This window comes from Thermothielavioides terrestris, chromosome 4, assembly GCF_000226115.1.
Source record: "Thermothielavioides terrestris NRRL 8126 chromosome 4, complete sequence".
Classification (NCBI taxonomy): domain Eukaryota; kingdom Fungi; phylum Ascomycota; class Sordariomycetes; order Sordariales; family Chaetomiaceae; genus Thermothielavioides; species Thermothielavioides terrestris.
In genome coordinates this window covers 1,689,213-1,710,474 of record NC_016460.1, presented here as the reverse complement: position 1 = coordinate 1,710,474, position 21,262 = coordinate 1,689,213, and the positions used below count along the sequence as shown (strand labels likewise).

Below are 21,262 nucleotides of genomic sequence, written 5' to 3'. Positions count from 1 at the left end.
AGGCGCGGTGGAAGGGTCGGGTATTTTCGAAGGTTGCATTCAACACCAAACAGGAAGGTATCGTCGCGACCCGAAAACCCGGTTGTGGGTTTGCAGAACCGGTAATCCCAGGCTACCCTAGTGTCAGGTTGTGTGGGCAGTGAGGGATGATCACTGTCGCGCTGCACCTCTGTGGCCGTCCGCGTAATCGTAGATCGCATCGAGATGGGTAGTGCGAGATGGCTTGACAATCGCTGGTCGTCGTTAAAGAGGTCCCGCCAAGACTAATTTCGGAACCTACCGTTTACAAGTATTTACAAATCGCCAAGGGGTAAGCGGGCCACGACGACGTTGAGCAACATCGACAACAAAGATTCGCAAAGACTCGTAGCAACAACTTCGCGAAACCTCAACCAAATCGAAAAAAAAGAAAACGAAGTTAATCCGCACCCTAGCCTTAACCCGTATCCTAGCTATAACCCGAACCCTAACTAGCGGGGGGCTAGCGCCGCCCCCCATACCCCTAGCGAACTAACCCTTGGGGATAGTGTAAACGCCTTGGCGATCGTGGCTGTGTAAAAACGTTGTAAAAACATTGCCGACAATTGGCCGAAATTAGTCTTGGCGGGACCTCTTTAACGTCTACCCAATCGCTGCATGGTCTGCAACGATACATCGGGAGATTGGCAAGTTTTGATTGCGGATCATGCAGGCACGGCGCTTGGCAAGGAGCTCAAGAATCGACTTCAGGTCGAAAGAGGTGCAGAAAGAACCCCACGCCTAGCTCAGGCGAACAGCCAAACCCTATACATAACCCTAACCCCTAACAGCCGTACCCCTGATCAGAACACCGCAGGGAGTTCACCGAGGTGAAGCGGCTAAAAGTGGGGCTATGGGTAACGGTATCTGCCAAGCTCGCAAAGTGGGGTTTTCGATTGGAACTCGCTTTTTTTCTGGTCCACGATAAGCATCACCGAATGCTCTTGGAGTTGTAGGAGGTCACCAGGCCTGAGAACACAACTTCGACTTCGAGCAGACAACAGCACTACTGCAGCCAAGATGCGTGCCCTAACGGACCAAGAAATGAAGACGGTGCTGGACAAGGTCTGTCTGGTTCCCGTCCAACGTCAACTCGCTTATCCGAATCACTGGAGCAACAGACCACAGACCTGCTAACAACATGCGCCGCAGCTCGCCAACTACATGTCCGACCTCAAGAGCCTGATCGCGCCCCTCGAAGACGGTGACCGCTACGTATTCCGACTGAACCACTCCCGCGTACGCCTGCCTGCCCGCCCTCATTTCCTTTGCTCTCTGCCCGGCCCGGCCTTCCCGTTCCAATCCCCGGCCCCCGGTCCCCCGCCCGGCTCCAGTGTGGCAGCCCCCATGCACATAACATGCCGCCAACGCTCACACTGCCTCTCCTGCAAACAGGTCTACTACGTCAAGCTCTCCATCGCCAACCTCGCGACCAGCGTCAGCCGCGACGCGCTGCTCAGCCTGGGCACCTGCCTCGGCAAGATGACCAAGTCGGGCAAGTTCCGCCTGCACATCACCGCCCTGCCCATCATCGCCGCCGGCGCCCGCCACAAGATCTGGGTCAAGGACAACGGCGCGCAGCCGTTTCTCTACGGGTCCAATGGTGCGTCTGGGGTTCCTGCCTTTTCTTTCCCATTCGGGAAAAAACTGACGTTGGGAATTTGAAATACGCAGTGGTCAAGGCGCACGTTGGCCGGTGGAGCGAGGACTGCCCGGAGCATTCGGGCTGCGTGATCTACAACATGGCGGATATCCCGCTTGGGTTTGGGGTGGTAAGTGATTTTGCTGGGTTGGTTGTTTTGGTTGAGGCGTTGTTTGCTGATGACAACAACGTCGGCATAGACTGCGAGGAGTACGGCCGAGGCGCGGCGGCTGGATCCTACGGGCATCGTGTGCTTCCGGCAAGCAGACTGCGGCGAATACCTCCGTGACGAAGATACTCTCTTTGCGGGTTAACGAGGGAGGTTTAAGGGGTAGTGATATGGTTAGGCAAAAGCACGGATGGCGTCAGGCGTTCGAGAGGACCTTAGATACCTCATGCAAGGGGGGAAACTGATTTAAGTAAAAGCAACTTACCATCTCTAGCCATCTAAGAATTCCAATCAAGATACCAACAACCTAGAAAAGATCTACTTTTTTTTATCTATCCGCCAAAGACACACGAGATGCAATTCATATCTGCCCTTCATCCTCACAACACTGCCCCTTCCACTTCATACCCGCCAATGCCGCGCCCGTCCACCACCTCCCTAACCGGCGTCGCCGGCCTGCTCCCCTTCACGCCGGCCCCGGCCCCGGCAAAGATACTGATGCTCCCCCTCGGCGCGACATACTCGCTATCCATATACCCCAGAAGCCCCTCGATCTCCGTGCTCTGCCGCCCCTTGATCCGCGCGATCTCCGCGCTAGAGTAGTTGGTCAGCGCCCGCCCCACCTCCTGTGCGCTGCCCTCCCACAGCTTGGCCCCGTTACCACCACCACCACCACCACCACCACCACCAACACCACCAGCAGCACCACCAGCAGTAGCAGCAGTAGTAGCATCCTCCTCCACCCCAGCGCGCCTCCTCTCGACCACGCACAGCCGCACGGCCTCGTGCTGCGCGAACACGCCCTCCACGTCGACCACGCCGGCGGGCAGCAGCCCGGCGCGGCCCAGCAGCGCGCGGAACGCGCCCTGGTCGATGTACAGCGTGCCGTGCGGGCGCAGGCCGTGCAGGATCCAGAAGTAGCGGTCGCGCACCGGGTGCGGCGACGGGAGGAAGCGCGTGTGCAGCGGGATCGTCTTCGGGGCTGGCGTGGGGGTCGGGGTCGGGGTCGGGGTCGGGGTCGGGGTCGGCGTCAGGGTGCGGGAGGAGGAGGAGGAGGAGGAGGGGGTGAGCGTGCTTGCTGCGGAGGAGGAGGAGGCGTAGTCTGCGGTAGGGTCGGTGGGGAGGTGCGGTTCGTGTTGTTGTGGTTGCGGTTGCTGCTGGGTCTCGGTGGTTTCCGGGGGTTGGTTGGCCTTGGTGGCGAGCGAGGGCGGGGAGCGGCTGGCCTGGATGTGTTGGACGATCTTGATGATGTTGCCCGGGTTCGAGGACCGCGTGATGACGGTGGTGACGCCGGCGGACGTGGCGAGGCGGGCGGCGACGATCTTGGTGGACATGCCGCCTGTCCCGAGGGACGAGCCGGCGGACGAGACTGCGGCAAATGTTAGGGACGCTGATGTGGATGGCAAGACATTTCAGGACATACCGTCTGCGACGAGCGACCCGATATCCTCGACCACCTCGATAGGGTGGGCGTCAGGATGCGTCCGCGGGTTCTTGTCGTACAGACAGTCGACGTCGGTCATGAGGAACAGGAGGTCTGCGTGGACCATGGCAGCCGTGACGGCCGAGAGCGTGTCGTTGTCGCCAAACTTGATTTCCGCCACGGCCAGCGTGTCGTTCTCGTTGACAATGGGGATGACGCCCATGTCCAGCAGCTCGTTGACGGTCCTCTGCGCGTGGAGGTACCGTGATCGCTGTAGACCCAGTGTGAGTGAAGGCACGTCGGAAGCGGTTCTCGGGACACCCCGGCTTACATCGGCGATGTCGCTTCTGGTGAGCAGAATCTGGGCGATGGGCTGCCTGAGATGGGCGAACAGGCTGTCCCAGAGACTCATCAGCCGGCATTGGCCAATGGCTGCAAGAGCCTGCGGGAACCGTTAGCAGTATCCTCAGACGCGCCCAGGTAGAGGCCGTACCTGGAGCTTTGACAGATGCTTCGGCCGCTTCTCCACGTCCATCCGCCGCAGCCCGACGCCGATGGCGCCGGACGAGACGATGATGACCTTGTGACCATCCTTCCTCAGCTTCACAGCCGTCTCCACTATCGACGTGAGGATGGACAGGAGCGGCTCATGCGTCTTCTCGTCCACGATGGAGCTCGTTCCTGGGGGAAGTCAGTAACACAAGCCCATTGTTGGTGATGGGTGCATACTCCGGAATACGGATACTTATTACTCACCCAGCTTGATCACCACGCCGAGCGGACGCGGCCCCCTCATGGCTGCAAACGCGGGTATGTAAATCCACAATCAGTAAGCCGTCGAGGCAAGTCAGAGTAACACAGCGCACGCAAGGTCGTCAATTCATTCTGTGGGATTCCTTCTTACACAGATTCAAGCCCGTTTCCATTATATAGCAGCGCCCATCTGGGCACCGGTCAGGGGTCCTTGTAATTTTTGAGTCCTGGCAATGCAGGCACAGGGTCTTCACATGCTGGATCTTAAAGAGGTCCCGCCAAGACTAATTTCGGCCAATTGTCGGCAATGTTTTTACAGCGTCAGTACCCCGCCAAGACCGCCAAGGGGTTTGCACTATCGCCACGGGTTAGCCACGGGTTAGTTCGCCGGGGGTGCGGGGGGCGGCGCCAGCCCCCCGCTGGTTAGGGTGAGGGTTATGGTTAGGGTGAGGGTCAAGGTTAGGGTGCGGGTTAACTTCGTTTTCTTTTTTTTTCAATTTGGTTGAGGTTTCACGAAGTTGCTGCTACGAGTCTTTGCAATTCTTCGTTGTTGATGTTGCTCGAAGTCGTGGCGACCCCGCTCCCTCGCGGCAATTTGTAAATACTTGTAAGCGGCAGGTTCCGAAATTAGTCTTGGCGGGACCTCTTTAAGAATAACCCTTCACATCCGATCGGTGGGACCACGAGGCGCAACAGAATTCGATGACTGGATGCGTCAGGGGTTCAGGTCGAGGTCTGTTAAAGAAACTGCATGTTAGCCAAGGTTAGCTCGTACACTATGTATCTATTCCGTACGTACAAGCTCCAAAGCCGATTGAATTGAATCCGTCTCTGCAGCAGTTTTCAGGACTCTGCTACATGTGCTAGCGACCTGATAGTTGGAGCTGGATAAGTACCTATGATGAGAAACTAGGCGTCAGACTCAAGGGCATGGATTAATGAACAGCAACGAAGAGTAATGAGATAACGTAGCTAAAGGGAGAGCGCAGAGGGAGACTAACGTTCAAGCGAGAAACAGAGCAGGACAGGGTACAGAACGGTCCCGTCAGGTCAGATCCGTGTAATGCTACGGTACGTTACGGTTTATCATAGTTGATTTAGTGTGGCTGAGCGCCAGGCTATTGGAGTCCACTGCCGATGTCGGGTGAGCGCCAGAAAATCCGGGGTCATGGTTGCGCCCTTCTGCTGGGCTTCACCGCCTGACGAGCCTGGAAGGGCGCGCGGCGTCCGAGAAATTTTGTGGGGCAGCGGACGGCCCGGACTCGGGAGCTTGCAGATGAGACGGTGGAACATCAAGAGAACCATCGTAGCCTTGACAACCTCTTCGCCTCCAGACCAATCCCATCCGACATCCCACCTGATGCTTTTGTCAAACTTAGACATTACTGTTCCTCAATTGATCCCTTCCTAGGAAGCACTTAATTATCTGATAGATCCGGCCGCCTCAGGGACTCATCAACGCCTATCGCCTCCCCAAAAAAACAGTCCCCTCCCGGCGCAACCACCGCCATGGCAACACTACCACCCGCGACACCATCACGGTCACAAACCTCCTCCGCCTCCGAGTCCAGCACACCGTCCTCCCACACCCAACTCTCCCAACCGCCACCATCAACAACCCCACCGGCCGCCCCGCTCCCGCGCTTCCTCGAAAATGACCCTGCCCGCACGGGCTACGACCCATCGCTCAAGTGGTGGATCAACTACTTCCGCATCCTGACGGGGCAGGTGACGCGCGAGGGGATCGAGCACTACCGGGAGGACCGGTACCGGGCGAACGAGGCGCGGGACTGCGCGCGGTGCGAGGCGCACCGCGACTACCTGTTCCGGTACTCGCCGGTGATCCGGTTCCTGCGCGACAAGGTGGCCGCGCTGAACGGCACGCTGGACGCCTCCAACGTGGTGTGCCGCCGCTGCCCCGCCCGCGTCGCCGAGGACGGCCGCGTCGTCCGCCAGGGCGGCGGCTTCAGCCCCGACCACGGCATCCTCATCTGCGCCAACGAGATGCGCGACCGCAGCCACCTCGAGGACACCCTGGCCCACGAGATGGTGCACGCCTGGGACCACCTGCGGTGGAAGGTGGACTGGTCGGGGACGGGCAACTTGAGGCATGCGGCCTGTACCGAGGTGCGTGGCTGATAAACTTCTCTGGGGCATGGCTCCGGTTGCGGACCTGTCTGGTTGCTGACTGCCGTTTGTGTGCCCAACAGATCCGCGCGTCGATGCTCAGCGGAGAGTGCCGGTGGACGAGAGAGGCGATAACGCGGGGAAACTGGACGCTGACGCAGCAGTTCCAGAACTGCGTGCGCATGCGCGCGATCCAGTCCGTTATGGCGCGCCCGGCGTGTAGGGACGACGTCCATGCGGCCAAGGTGGTAAACGAGGTGTGGGACTCGTGCTTCGCAGATACACGGCCATTTGACGAAGTATACCGCTGAGCGTGTTCTCTGTTGCCGTGGCGCTACCTCTCCGCTGTACTGATATAGACAGATCTTGTACCACTATAATGGGCGTCGGCAATGGAAGACAACAGCCGATGCAACGGCCCGCGGGCGAGCGATTGGGCAATGTGACATAAATTCCAACACGGATGACTGGCTCCGTCATATGCAATTGAATCCTCAATGTGTGGCCTTTGGTGGCAAACCCCTCGCGCCGACTCCTGAACGCCCCTCGCTCACATCCTACAACGTCCCAAAAGCAAAAAAATATCTCACCGCCAATCGTTTCGCCCGGACGGCTATTTGAGCGGCTTCTCTCTGCTCGCGGCGCGCTCGCCCTTCACGCAGTGCTTGATGATCCACGGGTGACTCTGGACCTCCTCCAGGGGAAGCCGCTTCTCAGGGTCGAGAACAAGAAGCTGCCGTCTGTCTGTCAGCAGGGGCTGGATCCACGGAGAGCGGGCGCGCAACGGTTCTGGAATCAGATGCAGATGCAAGAGCACAGGCACACACACACACACAAAAAAGCACACACGTACCTTCTTGATCAGATCCTTGGCCTCCTTGCTCACCCACTCCGGGATGGTCATGTCGGCCCTGGCGATGCGCTTCTGCGTCATGATGGGCGTGTCCTCGAACGGGGCCTCGCCGACGAGGAACTCGTACGTCAGCACGCCCAGGCTCCACAGGTCGACCTTCTCGTTGTACCAGTTGTCGCGGCTGCCGGACTTGATCATCTCGGGCGGCAGGTAGTCGAGCGTGCCGCACAGCGTCTTGCGCCGGTTGTTGGGCGCGTGCACGCTCCAGCCAAAGTCGGAGATCTTGATCTCGCCGTGGATGCCGACGAGGATGTTCTCGGGCTTGATGTCGCGGTGGATGACGTGCTTGCGGTGCAGGTAGTGCAGCGCGGACGCCATCTGGGCGATGTACTGCGCCGCCTTCCACTCGGGGAACCGGTTCTCGCGCCGCAGGTGCTTGTACAGCTCGCCCTTGCCGGCGAACTCGAGGATGAGGAAGATGCGCTTGCTGTCGTGGAAGTGCCCGTACAGCTTGAGGATGTTGGGGTGCCGCAGGTTGCTCTGGATCTCGATCTCGCGCCGCACCTGCTTCTCTACGCCCGTCCCTTGCTGCAGTTCGGACTTGTAGAGCACCTTCAGCGCGCAGATGAAGTTGCTGGTGCGCTCCCGCGCCAGGTACACCCGCCCGAACTTGCCCTTGCCGAGCGGCCGCCCGATCTCGAACATGCCGAGGTGGAACTGCTTGGGCACGAGCGGCTGGTCGACGTACGAGGGCGAGCTGCGCTCTGCCTGGGCGGCGAGCTCCTCGGAGCTGCGCGACGAAAGCGAGTGCGATGCTGGCTTTTCCTTCTCCTTCTTAGGTGAGGCTGGATTGCTTGGTATTGTGGAGCTCTTCCATTGAGCGGCTTGCGAAGGGAGGGTGACGGTGGCGGTAACGGTGTTAGCATTTTGCGCTTGCAGGGCGACCTTGTACAGGTTTGGTCTGCTTGAGCTGTGGGCCAGTTGACTTGTGGAGGAGCCGATGGTCTGGAGCCAAGGTTAACACCGGCGCATGTTTGATGAGGGCTTGGCTGGGCAAGTTTACTTTTGTCTTCTGGAAGACCCGGCCAGTCTCGCCGGGATCGTTCTCGTCGGTGACCGACAGCCGCGCGAAGTGGGATTCCAACGTCCTCGTCGCCATTGTGAAGTTGATCGAGGAGCCGTTCGAGGATGGGGAGGGAGTTGGGGATGCACACGCTACTTTGGTGGAAGAGGGATGGTAGGAATAGGGACGCCGTTGCGCTGGCTCGAAGTTGCAATGGGAGGTTCCAGGTTCAAGGTCCCAGGATGGGCCGAGATGGGGATGGGTTGTTTACCGATCTGCGAAAGCTGCCGTTGCCTAGCAACCGCAGCCCCGGGTCTGCCCCACCAGTCTTCCACCCAAGCTCAGCACCTGCGGTTTGGGCATAAACTGACAGGAACTGACGTTGCCGGCGGAATATTGTCCGAACAACGGTCTCCGATACGCTAAAAGGTTGGGTGTGTTTAATAATGAGAGCAACAGTTATCTTGGAGCTGGCGGCATCGCAGACATTGGTTGAATCGCACATTGCTTTGTTCTGCGTGCACGATCGACAGGTCGGAGGAATACACTTGCGATGCATCTAAGGGGCACCCGATACTGTGAACCAGACTCCGCGTCACAAAATTACCAGCTGCCTTTTCTTTTCATTTATCGCAAAGCCCATGATGCTCCGGTAAACCATGATTTCTTTGCTGCGTGGTGCAAGCTCGAACTGTGGTAATGGTTGATCTGCCCCGCCAAGGTACCCCGCCAAACACTGAACAGGGAGTTCCTCACCGACCGACACCACCTCGCGTGGAACTTCCGGGAAGAAAGACGACAGCATTTGAGTTGGTTGTTTCAGGAAAACTTGCCTGCCAATTTATTAGAATCTCCAGCCGAAACTTCCCACTTCCAAAATAAGGCCAGCAGAAGTCGAGCCAATTTGGACTCATATCCTAAAACCATCCATCACCAAGCTCCGCCGATCCACAACCTCAACCTTAACCTCGACCTCAACCTCGACTTTAACTTTAACCCAGCCATTACCATCGCCGACCCTCCATTTCCTTCCCGTCCCAGAAAATGGACCCCCCAGCAACCATCCGCCCGGCTCCTCCGCCTCCTCCTCCCCGAACCGACCAACCGTTCGAGCCGTACCCGAGCCCCTCCCGCCTGACCCTCGCGACGCGCAGCCACACGCAGGGCGCCTTCCACATCTCGGCGCGCAAGCTGCCGATCCTCAAGGCGGGGCCGATCGACGCCATGGCGGCGCGGCTGCGCATCCCCGTGCCCGAGATGATCTTCGGCGACAACCTGGTGTGCGTGGCGCACCCGCGCACGGGCTGGAGCGTGTCCTTCGGCGCCGAGGCCGCGCTCGACACGGTCGACAAGACCGGCGCGGGCGGCATGCTGCGCGTCGCCCACGCCACCGCCTGGAGCAGCAGCCGCGAGCGCAGCGGCGCCACCGCCGGCATCTCCGAGGTCGTTCGCCCCTTCGACTGGAGCTACTCGGCGCGCTATCTGGGTGATGAGGTGCGCGCTGCGGATGGAAGGGGGTTGGAAGCGAGGACAAGAAGGGGGGGGGGTAAGACGGCGGAGGGGAAGGGGGACGGAGACGGAGACGAAAACGGGGAAGAGGAGGAGGTGGCAATTCCGGTGGAGTTGCTGAAGCGGAGGGATCCGATTCTGTTCGCCGACGAGGTGGTGCTCTACGAGAGCGAGCTGGACGATAACGGGATTAGCGTGATGAGCGTCAAGTTCAGGGTCATGGAGCAGCGGATGTTGCTGCTTTGTCGCCTGTTCATGCGCTTGGACGGGGTGCTGGTGCGCGTGAGGGACACGAGGGTGTATGTCGACTTTGAGAAGGAGCTGGTGATCCGAGAGTACACGGCGCGGGAGGATACATTTGACAACGTTAAGCAGGTGGGTGCTCTCCCTCTGTTCCTTGCTTGAGAGGGGAGAAACGCCGGTGAGCTAACATACATGGCAGAAGCTTTACCTGAGCGGCCTGATGCCGGATGCCATCACGGCAGCCCTGAGGGACTCGAACCAGGTGGTGAACCTGCTGCCCGTCGTGGAAAGCTGCGTGGACAGCGTCTGCTTGGCGCCGAAGTCGTAATGCCTTGATCCGGTGCAAATTTCGCACGGGAAGCGATTTGGCGTTGGGCGTTGGGCGACTCCTAGATCACGAGCCGCGAAGAGCTGAAAAAAATACGAACTTGTTGAATGTGGGCGGAAAGTCTCTGCTTCGTCCTAAAAACAAATATTTGCCCTCGTCCTCGAGCAACCGCTAATACCCAGTGCAACGCCTCCAACGGGGCAACGTGGATAACATCCCGCAGCTATCCACTCTCAGCCAAGAAATTCGAGTCCATACCCCAGCCGAACCATCATAACCTAACACAGCCAAGAACAAGCAGCCGCACGATCTACTCGTCTTTCCCGAAGCCATCACCGCGCATCCGGCTCAGGCGAGGAGCTCTCAGTGACCACCTCGAACGACAGCTCCCATTTATCCACTTCCCTGAACTTCTTCGCAGCCTTCTGCAGCTCCTCCCCGATGCGCTCTCTCATCATCTGGCTGGTCTCCTCGTCGGGCAGCTCGTCCTGCACCCCCTCACCCGCGTCCTCGCCACCGCTGCCGACAACGATCTCCTCCTCGACATCCTCGTTCTCCTCGTCCTCGCGCATGCCGTACGTCCTGACAACGCGCTTCTTGCCGTTCACGTTACCGGCTTCGGCTGCCTTGTTCTTCCGGTTGGTTGTTGATTTGCCCAAGGGCTGCCGGCCATTTCTCCTCCGGGCGGCCCGCGAGCCGACGTAGGAGAGCTCATCCTCGTCGTTGCCTGCCGCCGAGATATCGTAGCGGTCGTCATCCGAGTCGTCCAGGTCGAAAGCATCGTCGCTGTTGCGGCTGCGGCGAGCTGCTTTATGTCGGCGCTGTGGGAGGAGAGACGTCAGGTCGGCCGTGGTGAGTTTCTTCGGGGGCGGCGGTGCCTTCTTTGACACGGCCTTCGCTACCGCGGTGTAATTGGGCGAATGGGTCAGCGAAGGCGGGGAAGACAAGTCGGAGGAGGCATCGCTTGGCTCTGGCGTCTTGCCTGGACGCGGCGGGGGTCTGCGCGTGTAGGTCCGGTGGGCGAGCGTCTCCAGAGAAGGCCAAGCAACGGGGCTGGCATCTTCCGAGGAGATGCTGAGAGGAGGCGCCATGTCGGGATCGTCCTCCTGGCGCGGGGTCGAGAAGCGTTCTCGCTCTCGAGTGCGACCACGCGGCGGGGTCTTGGCAGGCTCAATGTCGACTTCGATCGACTGGTAGATTTCACCTGCACCAGCCTCTGCATTCTCGTTATCCTCTACCTCCAATGCTGTTCTCTTCTCGCGACCATCTTGGTGGCTCTCCAGCGACTTTCGCTTGCGCGATGGCAACTGTGGCGAACCGTCTCTGGAGCCCGTGGCTGCCAACGATGCTCGTGTCTTCCTCCTTGCCGAATTGAGAGGCGTTGACTCGCCGTCCGGACCAGAATCATCCCCGTCTCCAAGAACACTGGCGTTTCGCGAAGCTTGTGACGTTTGGGACTGGGACCTCTCTCTCCGGGGTTTCCGTCCTGTTCCTAGGATGCTCCGCTCGCGTGCACGCCGCTTGAAATTGCCGAAGGTGAGGGTTGAGCTGATGCTCGGTGTATTCTGTCCTCTGCTGCTCGGACGAATGGGCACGTCATCCCTCCCAGCAACGCTTGATGCTCGAGGGCGGCGCCTGAACAAGGAGATGTTGAATGACGAGGTATCTGTGGAGCGGTAACCAGTCTGCGTCTCTTCGGACCCATGCTCCGTATCCGCCAAGCTGTCATCGAGATTGAAAGGATCGTCGTCCAAGTCCAGCCCTGACGCGTTGCTTAACCGAGGCTGCAAGTTCGCGGCAGACTCCCCCGGACTGTGCTCAATCGCGCGACTCTCTGTATCATCTGGCCTGGACGTGGAAGTAAGATCGTCCAATCTGTTCATCGCATCATCTCGCCTGGATCTCGCGGCCGCCAGCGCCTTCGCTTGCTCCGAGTTGAGCGCGAGACGCTGCGACGCGCTCGTTCGACGGGATTCGGACTTCGCGGCCTCGGCTACACGCTGCTTAATGCGCTCCTTCTCGCGGTCGCTCACATCGTAGATATCGCTACTCGGGTATCGGGCTTGTGCGGTTGCCGGCTTCGCCACAGCCGGAGGTGCTGCAGATGACTGCCGAGATTCTCGCGCACTTGGGGAAGGGGCCTTGGTGGGACGCGCCGCGGCGACGCGGGACCGTTTTGGTCGAGGCATTGCAGGTCTGTTATGGGAGGATCAATAAATCGTATTTGGCGTCCCGCGGCATAACTCAGTTGGCAGTCGGAAATGAGGGCGGTTTGGTGGGAACAGGAAGTGCCAAAGTTGAAGATTATTTCGGGGAGAGGGGGGAGGGGGGGACCCGACGCGTTTGACGCGCGTAGACAACAACCTGCGCGGGTGCGTGGATGGAGCTCCAAGCTCCGAGAGCTTTGCCTAACTTGAGTGCTACACAGTGCGAAGCAACTAACGAGCGATATCTCACACAGTACGCAAAGTGCAGCGCAATCCAGGGAGGGGCGCATCTCTGCCGACTGTTTTGGAATTCCCATAGTAACGTTTGTTAGAGCTTGGGACGCCTCGGTTGAATTTCCATGCCACAGTATTTCGGTCGTTCCCAATTTTTCCTTGCTGAGCTTGTAACCTAGTACACTCCGACTGTTGGGGGTTGTCTTTCATCGCGAAACCCCCTAGTCACTGTATGTAGCGACAACTCTGGGCATGGTTACGTCACAACCTCAGTGCTCTCCCTCGGCCCAATCCTCCTTCAAAATCAATCCCTCCACACCTGAATAAGCTTACCACAACTGTGTGAGACGACTGGCGGATAGAGAGCACTTGGAATGATTTGACACGTCGACCCGAAGGCATACCAATTCCCAATCCAGTAGTTAAATTACTAAAGCAATGGCATCGCCCACCTTTACCTTCACGCGGACCCTAACCCGCACCACGATGCGGCTGCGACAGTCCGCTCTCCCGCTCACGCTGGGCCTGACCACAGGGCTCGTGGCCGTAGCCCACCAGCGGCCCATGCGCCTCGACTCGGGCCCGTCCCAGCGGCGCTCTCTCGCCAGCGGGCAACACGATCCCCCCAAGAGGAGAGAGCTGCTGGACGCCGAAACGGTCAAGGAGCTGTCCGGGGGCAGCCTCGCCGGTATGTGCCCCTGCCTTTCCCGCCTCCCCGGCTACTTCATCTTGCCCAAAGTGTGAGGGGACTCGTGAGAATTCACTCACCGGCTGTTTGGGATACAGGGTTCTTCGCCGGGTTGCTGGTCAGCGTCTTCTCCAAGACGCTCGTCCTGCTGGCGGGCATCGCAATGCTGGTTATCCAGGTACGTCCAGCCGGCAGACACATACCACAGTTGCTTGTTCATTCCGGGATATCACGATGTCTTCGTGTCTTCCGCCGTCCGGCCATGGAGTATTTGCCCTCCTTCTCTCAACCCCTGGCAATACCCAAAGCCTCTGCCGTGGCTGACAATAACCCGCTTCCGTCGTCATCGCCACGCAGGCCGCCGCGCGCAACGGGATAGACCTCGTCGCGTACCTCAAGCTCAAGGACCGGGTCAAGTCGTCGCGTGTGCTGGCGGCGCTGAACCAGCACGCGGCCTTCAAGCTCTCGTTTGCCCTCGCGTTCTCCCTCTCGGCATTCATGTCATTCTAACGGCCAGGGGTTTCGCTGCATCCAGAAAAAGAAAGAGAGAGGAAGGGTGAGTGAGAGAGAGAACGAGATAGTGGGACGGGAGACGGGGGGTTGCGAAGGAACATAGACCAAGACAGGGCGGTACAATAGACAAGCAAATGCAGGCAAAACAGTTGCTGCTGCCATATCCATCGAGGCCAGCTTCCAAACCCTCAAGCATGCGTAAAGCCCCAACCCCAATACCCAACCTCAAAACGGCTGCGTCTCCCTCTCCAACCACGCCCTCGCCAGAGCGCCCTCGTCGCCCTCAAACCGCCCCTGCATGACCTCCCGAATCCGCCTGTTACTCTCATTCAGCCACGCCTTCTCGTCAGCCGTCAGCAGCGACTCGTCGATCAGCCGCCGGCAGTAGGGCACCATGGTGACGTGCTCGAAGCCGAGGAACGGCTTGTCGCCGAACGAGTGCTCCGTCTTGACCTCGCGCACGAGCGCCAGGTTCTCGATGCGGATGCCGTACGCCCCGTCCTCGTAGTAGCCCGGCTCGATGGACAGCACGTTGCCGGCGGCGAGCGCCACGTCGGCATACTGCTTCCTAGTGCCGATGCCGATGGGCCCTTCGTGGACGTTGAGGTAGGAGCCGACGCCGTGGCCTGTGCCGTGGCGGTAGTCGAGGCCTGCTTTCTGTTGGCGGAGAGAGGCTGCGGTCAGTAAAACTAATGGGGCTTGTTTGGGGAGAGGGTGGGAATAGGGGGGGGCAGCAGCTTACCCAGAGGAATTGCCGGGCGAGGCAGTCGATGGCGAACCCGGTTGTGCCCTTGGGGAAGACGGCCGTGTCGAGCGCAATGTTACCCTTCAGCACCAGCGTGTAGGCCTTCCTCTCTTCGGGCGACGGGGTCCCGAAGTGCAGGGTCCGGGTCGTGTCGGTCGTGCCGTCCAGGTACTGGGCCCCTGAATCACACAGGTAGATCGCCTGCGGGTCGATGACAGAGCATTGTCCCTTTTGTGGCTTGTAGTGGATGACAGCGGCACTGGAGCGTGTCAGCGGGTTTGGGGCCCTCTCGTTCCTCGTTCCGTGTCCAACTCGAAGAAGACTACTCACTTCGGCCCTGTTGATGAGATGGTGTCGAACGAGAGCCCAACGAAATCCTTCTGCTTCTTCCGCAGCTCCTCCAGCTTGTCGGCAGCATCCACCTCGTCGATCACGGCCTTCTTGTTGATGAGCTGGTCCTCTAACCAGGCGAAGAACTCGATCAGCGCGGCGCCATCCCGGATGTGGCACTGCCTCATGCCCTCCAACTCGGTGTCGTTCTTGACCGCCTTGGCATCGCCAACCGGGCTTCTGACTTCGTCGACGTACTTGTCCCCTCCAAGAGCCAGCTTCAGTGCCCAGGAGCCCTTGTTGGAGACGAGATACTTCTTCGGAGGCTCGGATGTCTCGTTGGTCTCGGCGGCGCTGGCCAGGGACTTTGCGTCCGCAAACAGCGCGTCATACGGCTTGACGGAGACATTGTTTTGTTCCAGATAGCTGCGGGACTCGTCGTTCAGCTTCGACTCGTCCACGTACAGCGTCGCCGAGTCTTGCGTTACAATGGCGTACGAAAAGAAGACCGGGTTGTAGGCGATGTCGCTGCCACGGAGGTTGAACAGCCACGCAATTTCGTCCAACATGGACAGCACAAAACCGGCGGCCTTCTTCTTCTCCAGCTCCTTGCGCAGATCGGCGAGCTTGGTAGCCGTGTCCTTACCAGAATACTCGGGGGGCAGGAGGACGACAGGATTGTTGGAGCGGGGCGGCCGGTCGGATCCCCAGACCAAATCCACCAAGTTCTCGCTGACGGCCTTTACCCCGGCACCGCCGCTCTTCTTGACACTCTCGTCGAGCTTCTCGGCGACGGAGCTCGCGATCAGGGCGGGATCGACGCCCACCGTCTTGCCGCCGGTGGCCTCCTCTGCTGTCCACTCCTGCCACGTCGGAACATCCTGCATACCCGTCTTCAGAAGCTGCCAGTTCTCGTCGAGCTGCTTGCTGGCCTGGTTGAAGTAGCGTCCGTCCGTCGCGAGGGCCGCTTTCTCGAGCGTGACCACGGCGGTGCCAGCTGAGCCCGAGAACCCAGAAATGAAAGCCCGTCGGGCGTCGCATGCGGCGATGTACTCGGAGGCATGGCTATCTTCGGATGGCACGACTGCAGGGCACCCTGTCAGACTCCGTAACGGAGAGGGTGTAGAGGTGGAATACCGTAGATGTCAACCCCTTTCTCCTTCATCAGCGACCGCAGAGCGGCTAGCCGTTCGGTGGTATTGACCGTCTCCATCTCTTCGGCTGTGGGCGCCCTATTGGCTTGGGTACTACTATGCAGTCCCCTCTTTGTCCGAAACACGGCAACGGAAGACGCTGGCTGGCAGAACCGGGACAGAGACGAGGGAACTTGGACAGGATGGCTTCGAAGCAGCAAGGAGCGGAAGTATGGGCTGTGCCGTGCCCATATATGCCGCATGGGTCTAATAGCAACGGTTGAACCAAACCGTATCGGCCCGGAGAGCGCACCGAGGCGGGACGGCCAGATGTCGAAGAAACCCAAAGCAAAGTCAAGTCGGGGGGTGGGCATGAGTGTCCCGCTGCGGCGCGACTATTCGAGGTTGAGGTGACTACTGCGTATCGCAGCAGGGACCCCACTTCTGCTGGCCGGCTGGCTTCCATTAGGTGGCCCTCCACCAAATCGGGCTACGAGCCAGGCGCGGACTGGAAGCTTGTCTGCTTCGGTGACTCGTCGTCCCCCCATGGCAGCTTACCGCTCCAGCAGGAACAGGTTGTGGTCTTGAGCAACATCGCTTGCATTGTGCACATGTTTGAAAGCACAGAGTAGCGAGTAGAAAGGTTGCGCGGATGGCCAAAGACAGCATCAGCATGAACACGGATAACTGCATGGCCCACGCGACCGCCCCCCTGTTCAGAGTGACAGCACTGTCGTCAGCCCGCCTGGCGGGGTTTCCTTCCACTGCAAGTTACAAGGTGCGGCTGTGGGCCGTCCCGTCGAGCTGAGCACCCGACTGCGTACCCCAAACCGAAGCACTGCAGGTCGCGGTAGTTAGGTGGTTCCACAAAGTTCGGTTGGCTTATCGATTGCACTACAATAGGTGGTCGGGTTGAGGTGGCTGCTTGCTGGTGCCGACAGCACCTTCCCTCAGCGACCAATGTACTGTACAGAGGTGCTCAACACAGAGATTGGAGGCAGCAACACCAAAAGTCCCAGCAGGCATCTTTAGCACGGTCCCAAACTGGAAGCCATCTTTCACACACCCGGCATTAAAGCACCAGCAGCTGCAGAGCCTGCCGGAAAAAAGCTACAGAACAAACAATAACCAATGCCGGCTTGCAAAACTCAAATGCTCGGTCGCATGCTATTGAGAGGCCCATCCCGGAACTGACGTTGCTTTCGTCTTGTTCCTGGATAACCCCGACTTGGTTGCTCAAGCTTGCGTTGCTGTGTTCTCGTTGTCCGACATCGACGTTGGCGTTAGACATCGAGCAGTGGCAAAATGGCCAACGGCGCGATGGAACAACTGCCGCTACCAACAAGCCTCGCAGAGGTCGAAACAGTACGTTCTGCCCAAGGCCACACAGAGAGCAGAACAACAAGTGCGCAAACTGACCCGACATGGCCAGTTGATCCGCGCGCTCTACCAGCCAAACCCTCCCGAGACCATCTCCAAGATCCAGGAGGTCCTACATCGGCTGCAAAGGTCTCCCGAGGGATGGCAGCTGGCCCAGAGCTTGATCACCCACCGCGAGGACAACATCCGCTTCTACGCTGCTCTGACCCTTATCATCAAGCTCAACCGTGACAGGTGTGTGTGTGCTCCGTGCAAAAACTACCAACGTCATGATGTAACGGAACCCCAACCGCTGACTTGAACACAGCGCCGATCTGAGCGAGGATGATGCGAAACGCCTCCTCGAGAGCATTATTGGCTGGGTCATTCAGTCGCTTTCCGACGGGGCAGGCCACTTTGTGACGAAGAAGCTGTGCTCCGCCCTCGTCACGTACTTCATGCACTTCTCCCATCTATGGCCTGCTTGCGTCCGCCACTTCATCTACTGCCTTGATCTCGGCCGCGGTGCGTCTGTTGAGAGCTTGGATGATGCGCTCCAAACCGATCTTCTTGTTGGTAAGCTGGACCGTCAAAAGCTGAGGGCGGCGATATGGTTCGCTACCTCCTTCGTCGAGGAGGTCGGCAAGACCGACATGACAGCGCCCAAATTGTGAGTTATACACTCTTCTTCTTTTCCTGGCAGCACGACTGACCACTGCAGCATCCAAGTGCACGGGCGCCTCGTCAAGAACGGCCCCGATGTTGTCTGCCTCCTCGCGCGCGGCTTCTCTCCGCCGCCCGACAACCCGGGCCTGAAGATCCAGGGGGAGGCCCTCGCTTGCTTCCAGGTAGGCATAACTGTCGAAAGGCGGCGACGCAACTCCTGTTGGCATCTAGCACTAACCAATGGCCAGGCTTGGGTTTTGTACGCGCAGCGAGCCTCCCCCAACCCGGAACTGGTGGCCCCCCTGAGGCATTTGGTGGGCCCCGCCATCAACTGCTTTGCCGACGCAGACCTCTTCCAAGCCACGGCCGAGTTGTTCAGCGACGTGCTCGCTAACTACTCGGCTTTCTTCACCGACGAGCACTACGACGCCCTCGCCTCGCTCTTCGAGAGCCCCTGGGCCGCCGAGCACTACCAGCGCCTCCTCCATGGCAACCACCAAGAGGACGGCATCTCCTTCGGCTTGTTGCTGTTGGCCTACGGAGACGCTAAAGTGCAAGATCTCATGCGCAGCACTGACAGTCGCTCCCAGAGGTTTCTAGAGAGTCTCAGTGGGCTCCTGGCTGCCGATGGCTACCTTGTGGGCGAGGACACCATCTTTGTCCCTGCCCTCGAGTTCTGGTCCACGTTTGTCGAGACCATGATCGACACCACGTACTCGGACGAGGATGCAGCCCAGGCCTGGAAACCATATGCCGACCAGCACCTCAAAGCCGTGGTGATGAACTGCTGGCGCAAGATCCAGTGGCCTCCGGCCGAGGTCTTCGCTGAATGGGACTCGACCGAGCGCGTCGCTTTCGGGGACGCGAGGAAGGATGTCAGCGATATGCTTGAGTCCGTCTTCACCCTCGAGGGATTCAGTCTTGTTTCTTTCTTTACCGGCCTCTTCCTCCAAGGCCTTGCTGCACGGTCGTGGCCCGAGCTCGAAGCCTCGGCTTTCTGTCTCAGCGCTCTGTCCGACTGCATCTCGGACGACGCCCGGTATGATGCCGAGCTAAGCAAGGTCTTCGCCTCTCCTTTCTTTGACCTCTTGGGTCAGGCTCACGGCCCGATCCCGCTGCGGCTCCGCCAGACAGGGCTGGGTCTAATCGAGCGGTACTGCGAGTACTTTGAGCGCAACGCCCAGTACCTTCCGAATGCTCTCAATTTGCTCTTCGGCGCCTTGGGCGACTCCGTTCTTGGAGGGCCGTCGGCGCGCTCCATCTCCACGCTCTGCTCTTCCTGTCGCTCGATCCTCACCGGCGAGGCCGGCGCGTTCATCAGACATTACCAGACTATCCGCAGCAGCCAGGTGCTCGAGTCGCTGGCCGAGGAGCGGATTGTGCTATCCATATCCTCCATCATCCAGGCCATTAAGGATGAAGAACAGAGGTTGCACACGTTCGAAGAGCTTTATAGCTTTCTGAAGAAAGATTTTGAGCTCGCGGTGCAGCTCAAGGCAAATCCCAATCTCCTTAACCTTCGACATCCCGATTTTCTGAGAGGACTTGACCCCCCGAACCCGCAAGCCATTCCACCTCCTGATGATATCGCGCTGCAAGTGGCGCTGAGATCCATGAGATGCCTCGCCAGCATGGCTAAGGGTATGCAGGATGTCAAGGAGCATCCCATCGACCTGGAGGGCGACGCGCAGACCCAGCAAGCAAACAGCAGGCTCGCCGCCCTGCAGGAGAACATCATGCGGGTCCTGGTTGAAGTCCAGGGTGTTTTCAGCACCAGCGGCGAGGTCGTCGAGATCATCTGCAACATTTTCCGCGCCGGCTTCTCTGAGACGGAGCCCGGGCCATTCGTGTTCCCGCCGGACGCCGTCACAAATTACTTTGTCCAGCAGCGGTTCGAGACGCCGCGGATCGGCACGCTGCTGAGCACGGCCTGCTCGTTCATCGGGTCTCTCTATCGGGGCCCCAAGGCCTTCGTGCCTGCGCAGCTAGCGAGGCTCGTGCCGTGGGTCATCTCCATCCTGCAGGCGCTGCCCGAACCCGAGGCCGACACGGAGATTACGCTCAACGGCATCTCGTTTGTCGACAAGGTCATGGTCAAGTCCCCCGAAGTACTATTCCACCCGCATCACGCCAGCCTGCTCGAGTTCTTTTTCCTCTTCTCCCTCAAGGTTCTTGAGGGGAAGGAGCCCCTGCCGAAGGGCGCCGCAGCCGAGTTCTGGGTAAGTTCCACCTCCTTTCACACATTCACCCCTTTCCTTCCTTTCCCTACCACCCTCCCCTCCCAACAACAATAAATATAGAACTCCGTCTGCTGACCTCTGATGTGCCCCAAAAAACAACAGGCGAACTTCCTCTCCCTCAAACCTCCTCCCGTCCCGTCCGCCTCCACCGACCCAGCAGCCCCCGCCGCGCTGCAGCAGACCCTCGCCGCCGCTACCGCGCACCTCGGCCCGCTGCTCGCCCGCTCGCTGGTCCGCAATCTCGCCGGCGGCGCCGCCCGCTCCGAGCTCGACCGGCTGTGCGAGCCGCTCAAGAGGCTGGTCACGACCCAGGTCGACGCCCAGCGCTGGCTGCAGGCCGCGCTGATGGATGATGCCGTCGTCGGCGGTGCTGCCGGTGCTGCTGGCGCTGATGGGGGCGGTGGGGGTGGAGGGGATGATGGCAGGGTGAGGGTCGGGGTGGAGGAGAGGGCGGCGTTTTTGAGGAGGGTTATTGCGTAAGTTCTCTTTCTTTCCTTCTTTTTTTTTTTTTTTTTTTAATCTCTTTTTTCTCTCCGTAATCTGGGCGTGGCCGCGTATGGAATGTGGAAGGGTGAGAAAGCGCTAACGTGATCTGGCAGATTGCGAGGCGCCCGCGCGACGAACCAGGTGGTCAGGGAGTTTTGGATGGCGTGTCGCGGGTCCAACTTCTCGTACGTCTCGTAGCGGGAGAAAGGATGCGCGATGAGCTCAATTGGAGATGAGAATGACGGAGGGGATGGAAAACGGAATGGGGGCGGTTTGGAAAGACAAACCGCTCGTTGGTTTTGCGGTATCTGAGTTGAGTGTAGGGCCCGGGCCCCTGATGAGGGATGGATTGCGCTCAACGCCTGGGTTTGCATAAGCCAGCGTGCACAGTTGGGTAGCAGCGCTGGGGTCGGCCGGGAGAGGATTGATACCAGCGTGGCTGCTGTGTGTCGTGGTATGCCAGGATGTGGAGTGAGCTCAAGAGTGATGATTCCGAGATGGGATGCTGGATCTGCAGATAGCATGGTGCAGTC

At 59.3% G+C, this 21,262-nt stretch overlaps 9 protein-coding genes across 9 annotated transcripts; 5 read left to right on the top strand and 4 right to left on the bottom strand.

Annotated features, from left to right (window-relative positions):
* The first annotated feature begins 902 nt into the window (after positions 1-902).
* Positions 903-2,092, top strand: THITE_2118961 (ribosome biogenesis protein NIP7). The gene is made up of 5 exons (XM_003655301.1): positions 903-1,083; positions 1,171-1,257; positions 1,414-1,621; positions 1,693-1,790; positions 1,861-2,092. Exons 1-5 carry the CDS (start codon positions 1,039-1,041, stop codon positions 1,972-1,974), a joined length of 552 nt encoding a protein of 183 aa, XP_003655349.1. The 5' UTR covers positions 903-1,038; the 3' UTR covers positions 1,975-2,092.
* On the bottom strand, positions 2,080-4,273 carry THITE_2118958 (uncharacterized protein). Its single transcript, XM_003655300.1, has 5 exons — positions 4,009-4,273; positions 3,746-3,933; positions 3,584-3,694; positions 3,253-3,523; positions 2,080-3,198 (listed from the first exon to the last, which is right to left on the bottom strand). The coding sequence occupies exons 1-5, from the start codon at positions 4,046-4,048 to the stop codon at positions 2,210-2,212; spliced, it is 1,599 nt and encodes a 532-aa protein (XP_003655348.1). The 5' UTR covers positions 4,049-4,273; the 3' UTR covers positions 2,080-2,209.
* Positions 4,274-5,399: 1,126 nt separating this feature from the next.
* On the top strand, positions 5,400-6,211 carry THITE_2118956 (uncharacterized protein). The gene has a single exon (XM_003655299.1). The coding sequence runs from the start codon at positions 5,515-5,517 to the stop codon at positions 6,142-6,144; it is 630 nt and encodes a 209-aa protein (XP_003655347.1). The 5' UTR covers positions 5,400-5,514; the 3' UTR covers positions 6,145-6,211.
* Position 6,212: 1 nt separating this feature from the next.
* Positions 6,213-8,397, bottom strand: THITE_2118954 (uncharacterized protein). Its single transcript, XM_003655298.1, has 3 exons — positions 8,049-8,397; positions 6,986-7,990; positions 6,213-6,865 (listed from the first exon to the last, which is right to left on the bottom strand). The coding sequence occupies exons 1-3, from the start codon at positions 8,142-8,144 to the stop codon at positions 6,746-6,748; spliced, it is 1,221 nt and encodes a 406-aa protein (XP_003655346.1). The 5' UTR covers positions 8,145-8,397; the 3' UTR covers positions 6,213-6,745.
* Positions 8,398-8,973: 576 nt separating this feature from the next.
* Positions 8,974-10,294, top strand: THITE_2118950 (uncharacterized protein). Its single transcript, XM_003655297.1, has 2 exons — positions 8,974-9,932; positions 10,003-10,294. The coding sequence occupies exons 1-2, from the start codon at positions 9,093-9,095 to the stop codon at positions 10,126-10,128; spliced, it is 966 nt and encodes a 321-aa protein (XP_003655345.1). The 5' UTR covers positions 8,974-9,092; the 3' UTR covers positions 10,129-10,294.
* A 166-nt stretch (positions 10,295-10,460) lies between these two features.
* Positions 10,461-12,317, bottom strand: THITE_43207 (uncharacterized protein; the record flags this gene model as incomplete). Its single annotated transcript, XM_003655296.1, has 2 exons — positions 10,461-11,026; positions 11,528-12,317. The coding sequence occupies 2 exons, from the start codon at positions 12,315-12,317 to the stop codon at positions 10,461-10,463; spliced, it is 1,356 nt and encodes a 451-aa protein (XP_003655344.1).
* A 690-nt stretch (positions 12,318-13,007) lies between these two features.
* Positions 13,008-13,767, top strand: THITE_2090520 (uncharacterized protein; the record flags this gene model as incomplete). Its single annotated transcript, XM_003655295.1, has 3 exons — positions 13,008-13,257; positions 13,356-13,435; positions 13,615-13,767. The coding sequence occupies 3 exons, from the start codon at positions 13,008-13,010 to the stop codon at positions 13,765-13,767; spliced, it is 483 nt and encodes a 160-aa protein (XP_003655343.1).
* A 109-nt stretch (positions 13,768-13,876) lies between these two features.
* THITE_2118945 (uncharacterized protein) lies at positions 13,877-16,622 on the bottom strand. The gene is made up of 4 exons (XM_003655294.1): positions 15,983-16,622; positions 14,846-15,929; positions 14,513-14,774; positions 13,877-14,427 (listed from the first exon to the last, which is right to left on the bottom strand). The coding sequence occupies exons 1-4, from the start codon at positions 16,056-16,058 to the stop codon at positions 13,996-13,998; spliced, it is 1,854 nt and encodes a 617-aa protein (XP_003655342.1). The 5' UTR covers positions 16,059-16,622; the 3' UTR covers positions 13,877-13,995.
* A 676-nt stretch (positions 16,623-17,298) lies between these two features.
* Positions 17,299-20,723, top strand: THITE_2054084 (uncharacterized protein; the record flags this gene model as incomplete). Its single annotated transcript, XM_003655293.1, has 6 exons — positions 17,299-17,343; positions 17,411-17,592; positions 17,666-18,007; positions 18,059-18,185; positions 18,273-20,222; positions 20,346-20,723. 6 exons carry the CDS (start codon positions 17,299-17,301, stop codon positions 20,721-20,723), a joined length of 3,024 nt encoding a protein of 1,007 aa, XP_003655341.1.
* Positions 20,724-21,262: the final 539 nt, after the last annotated feature.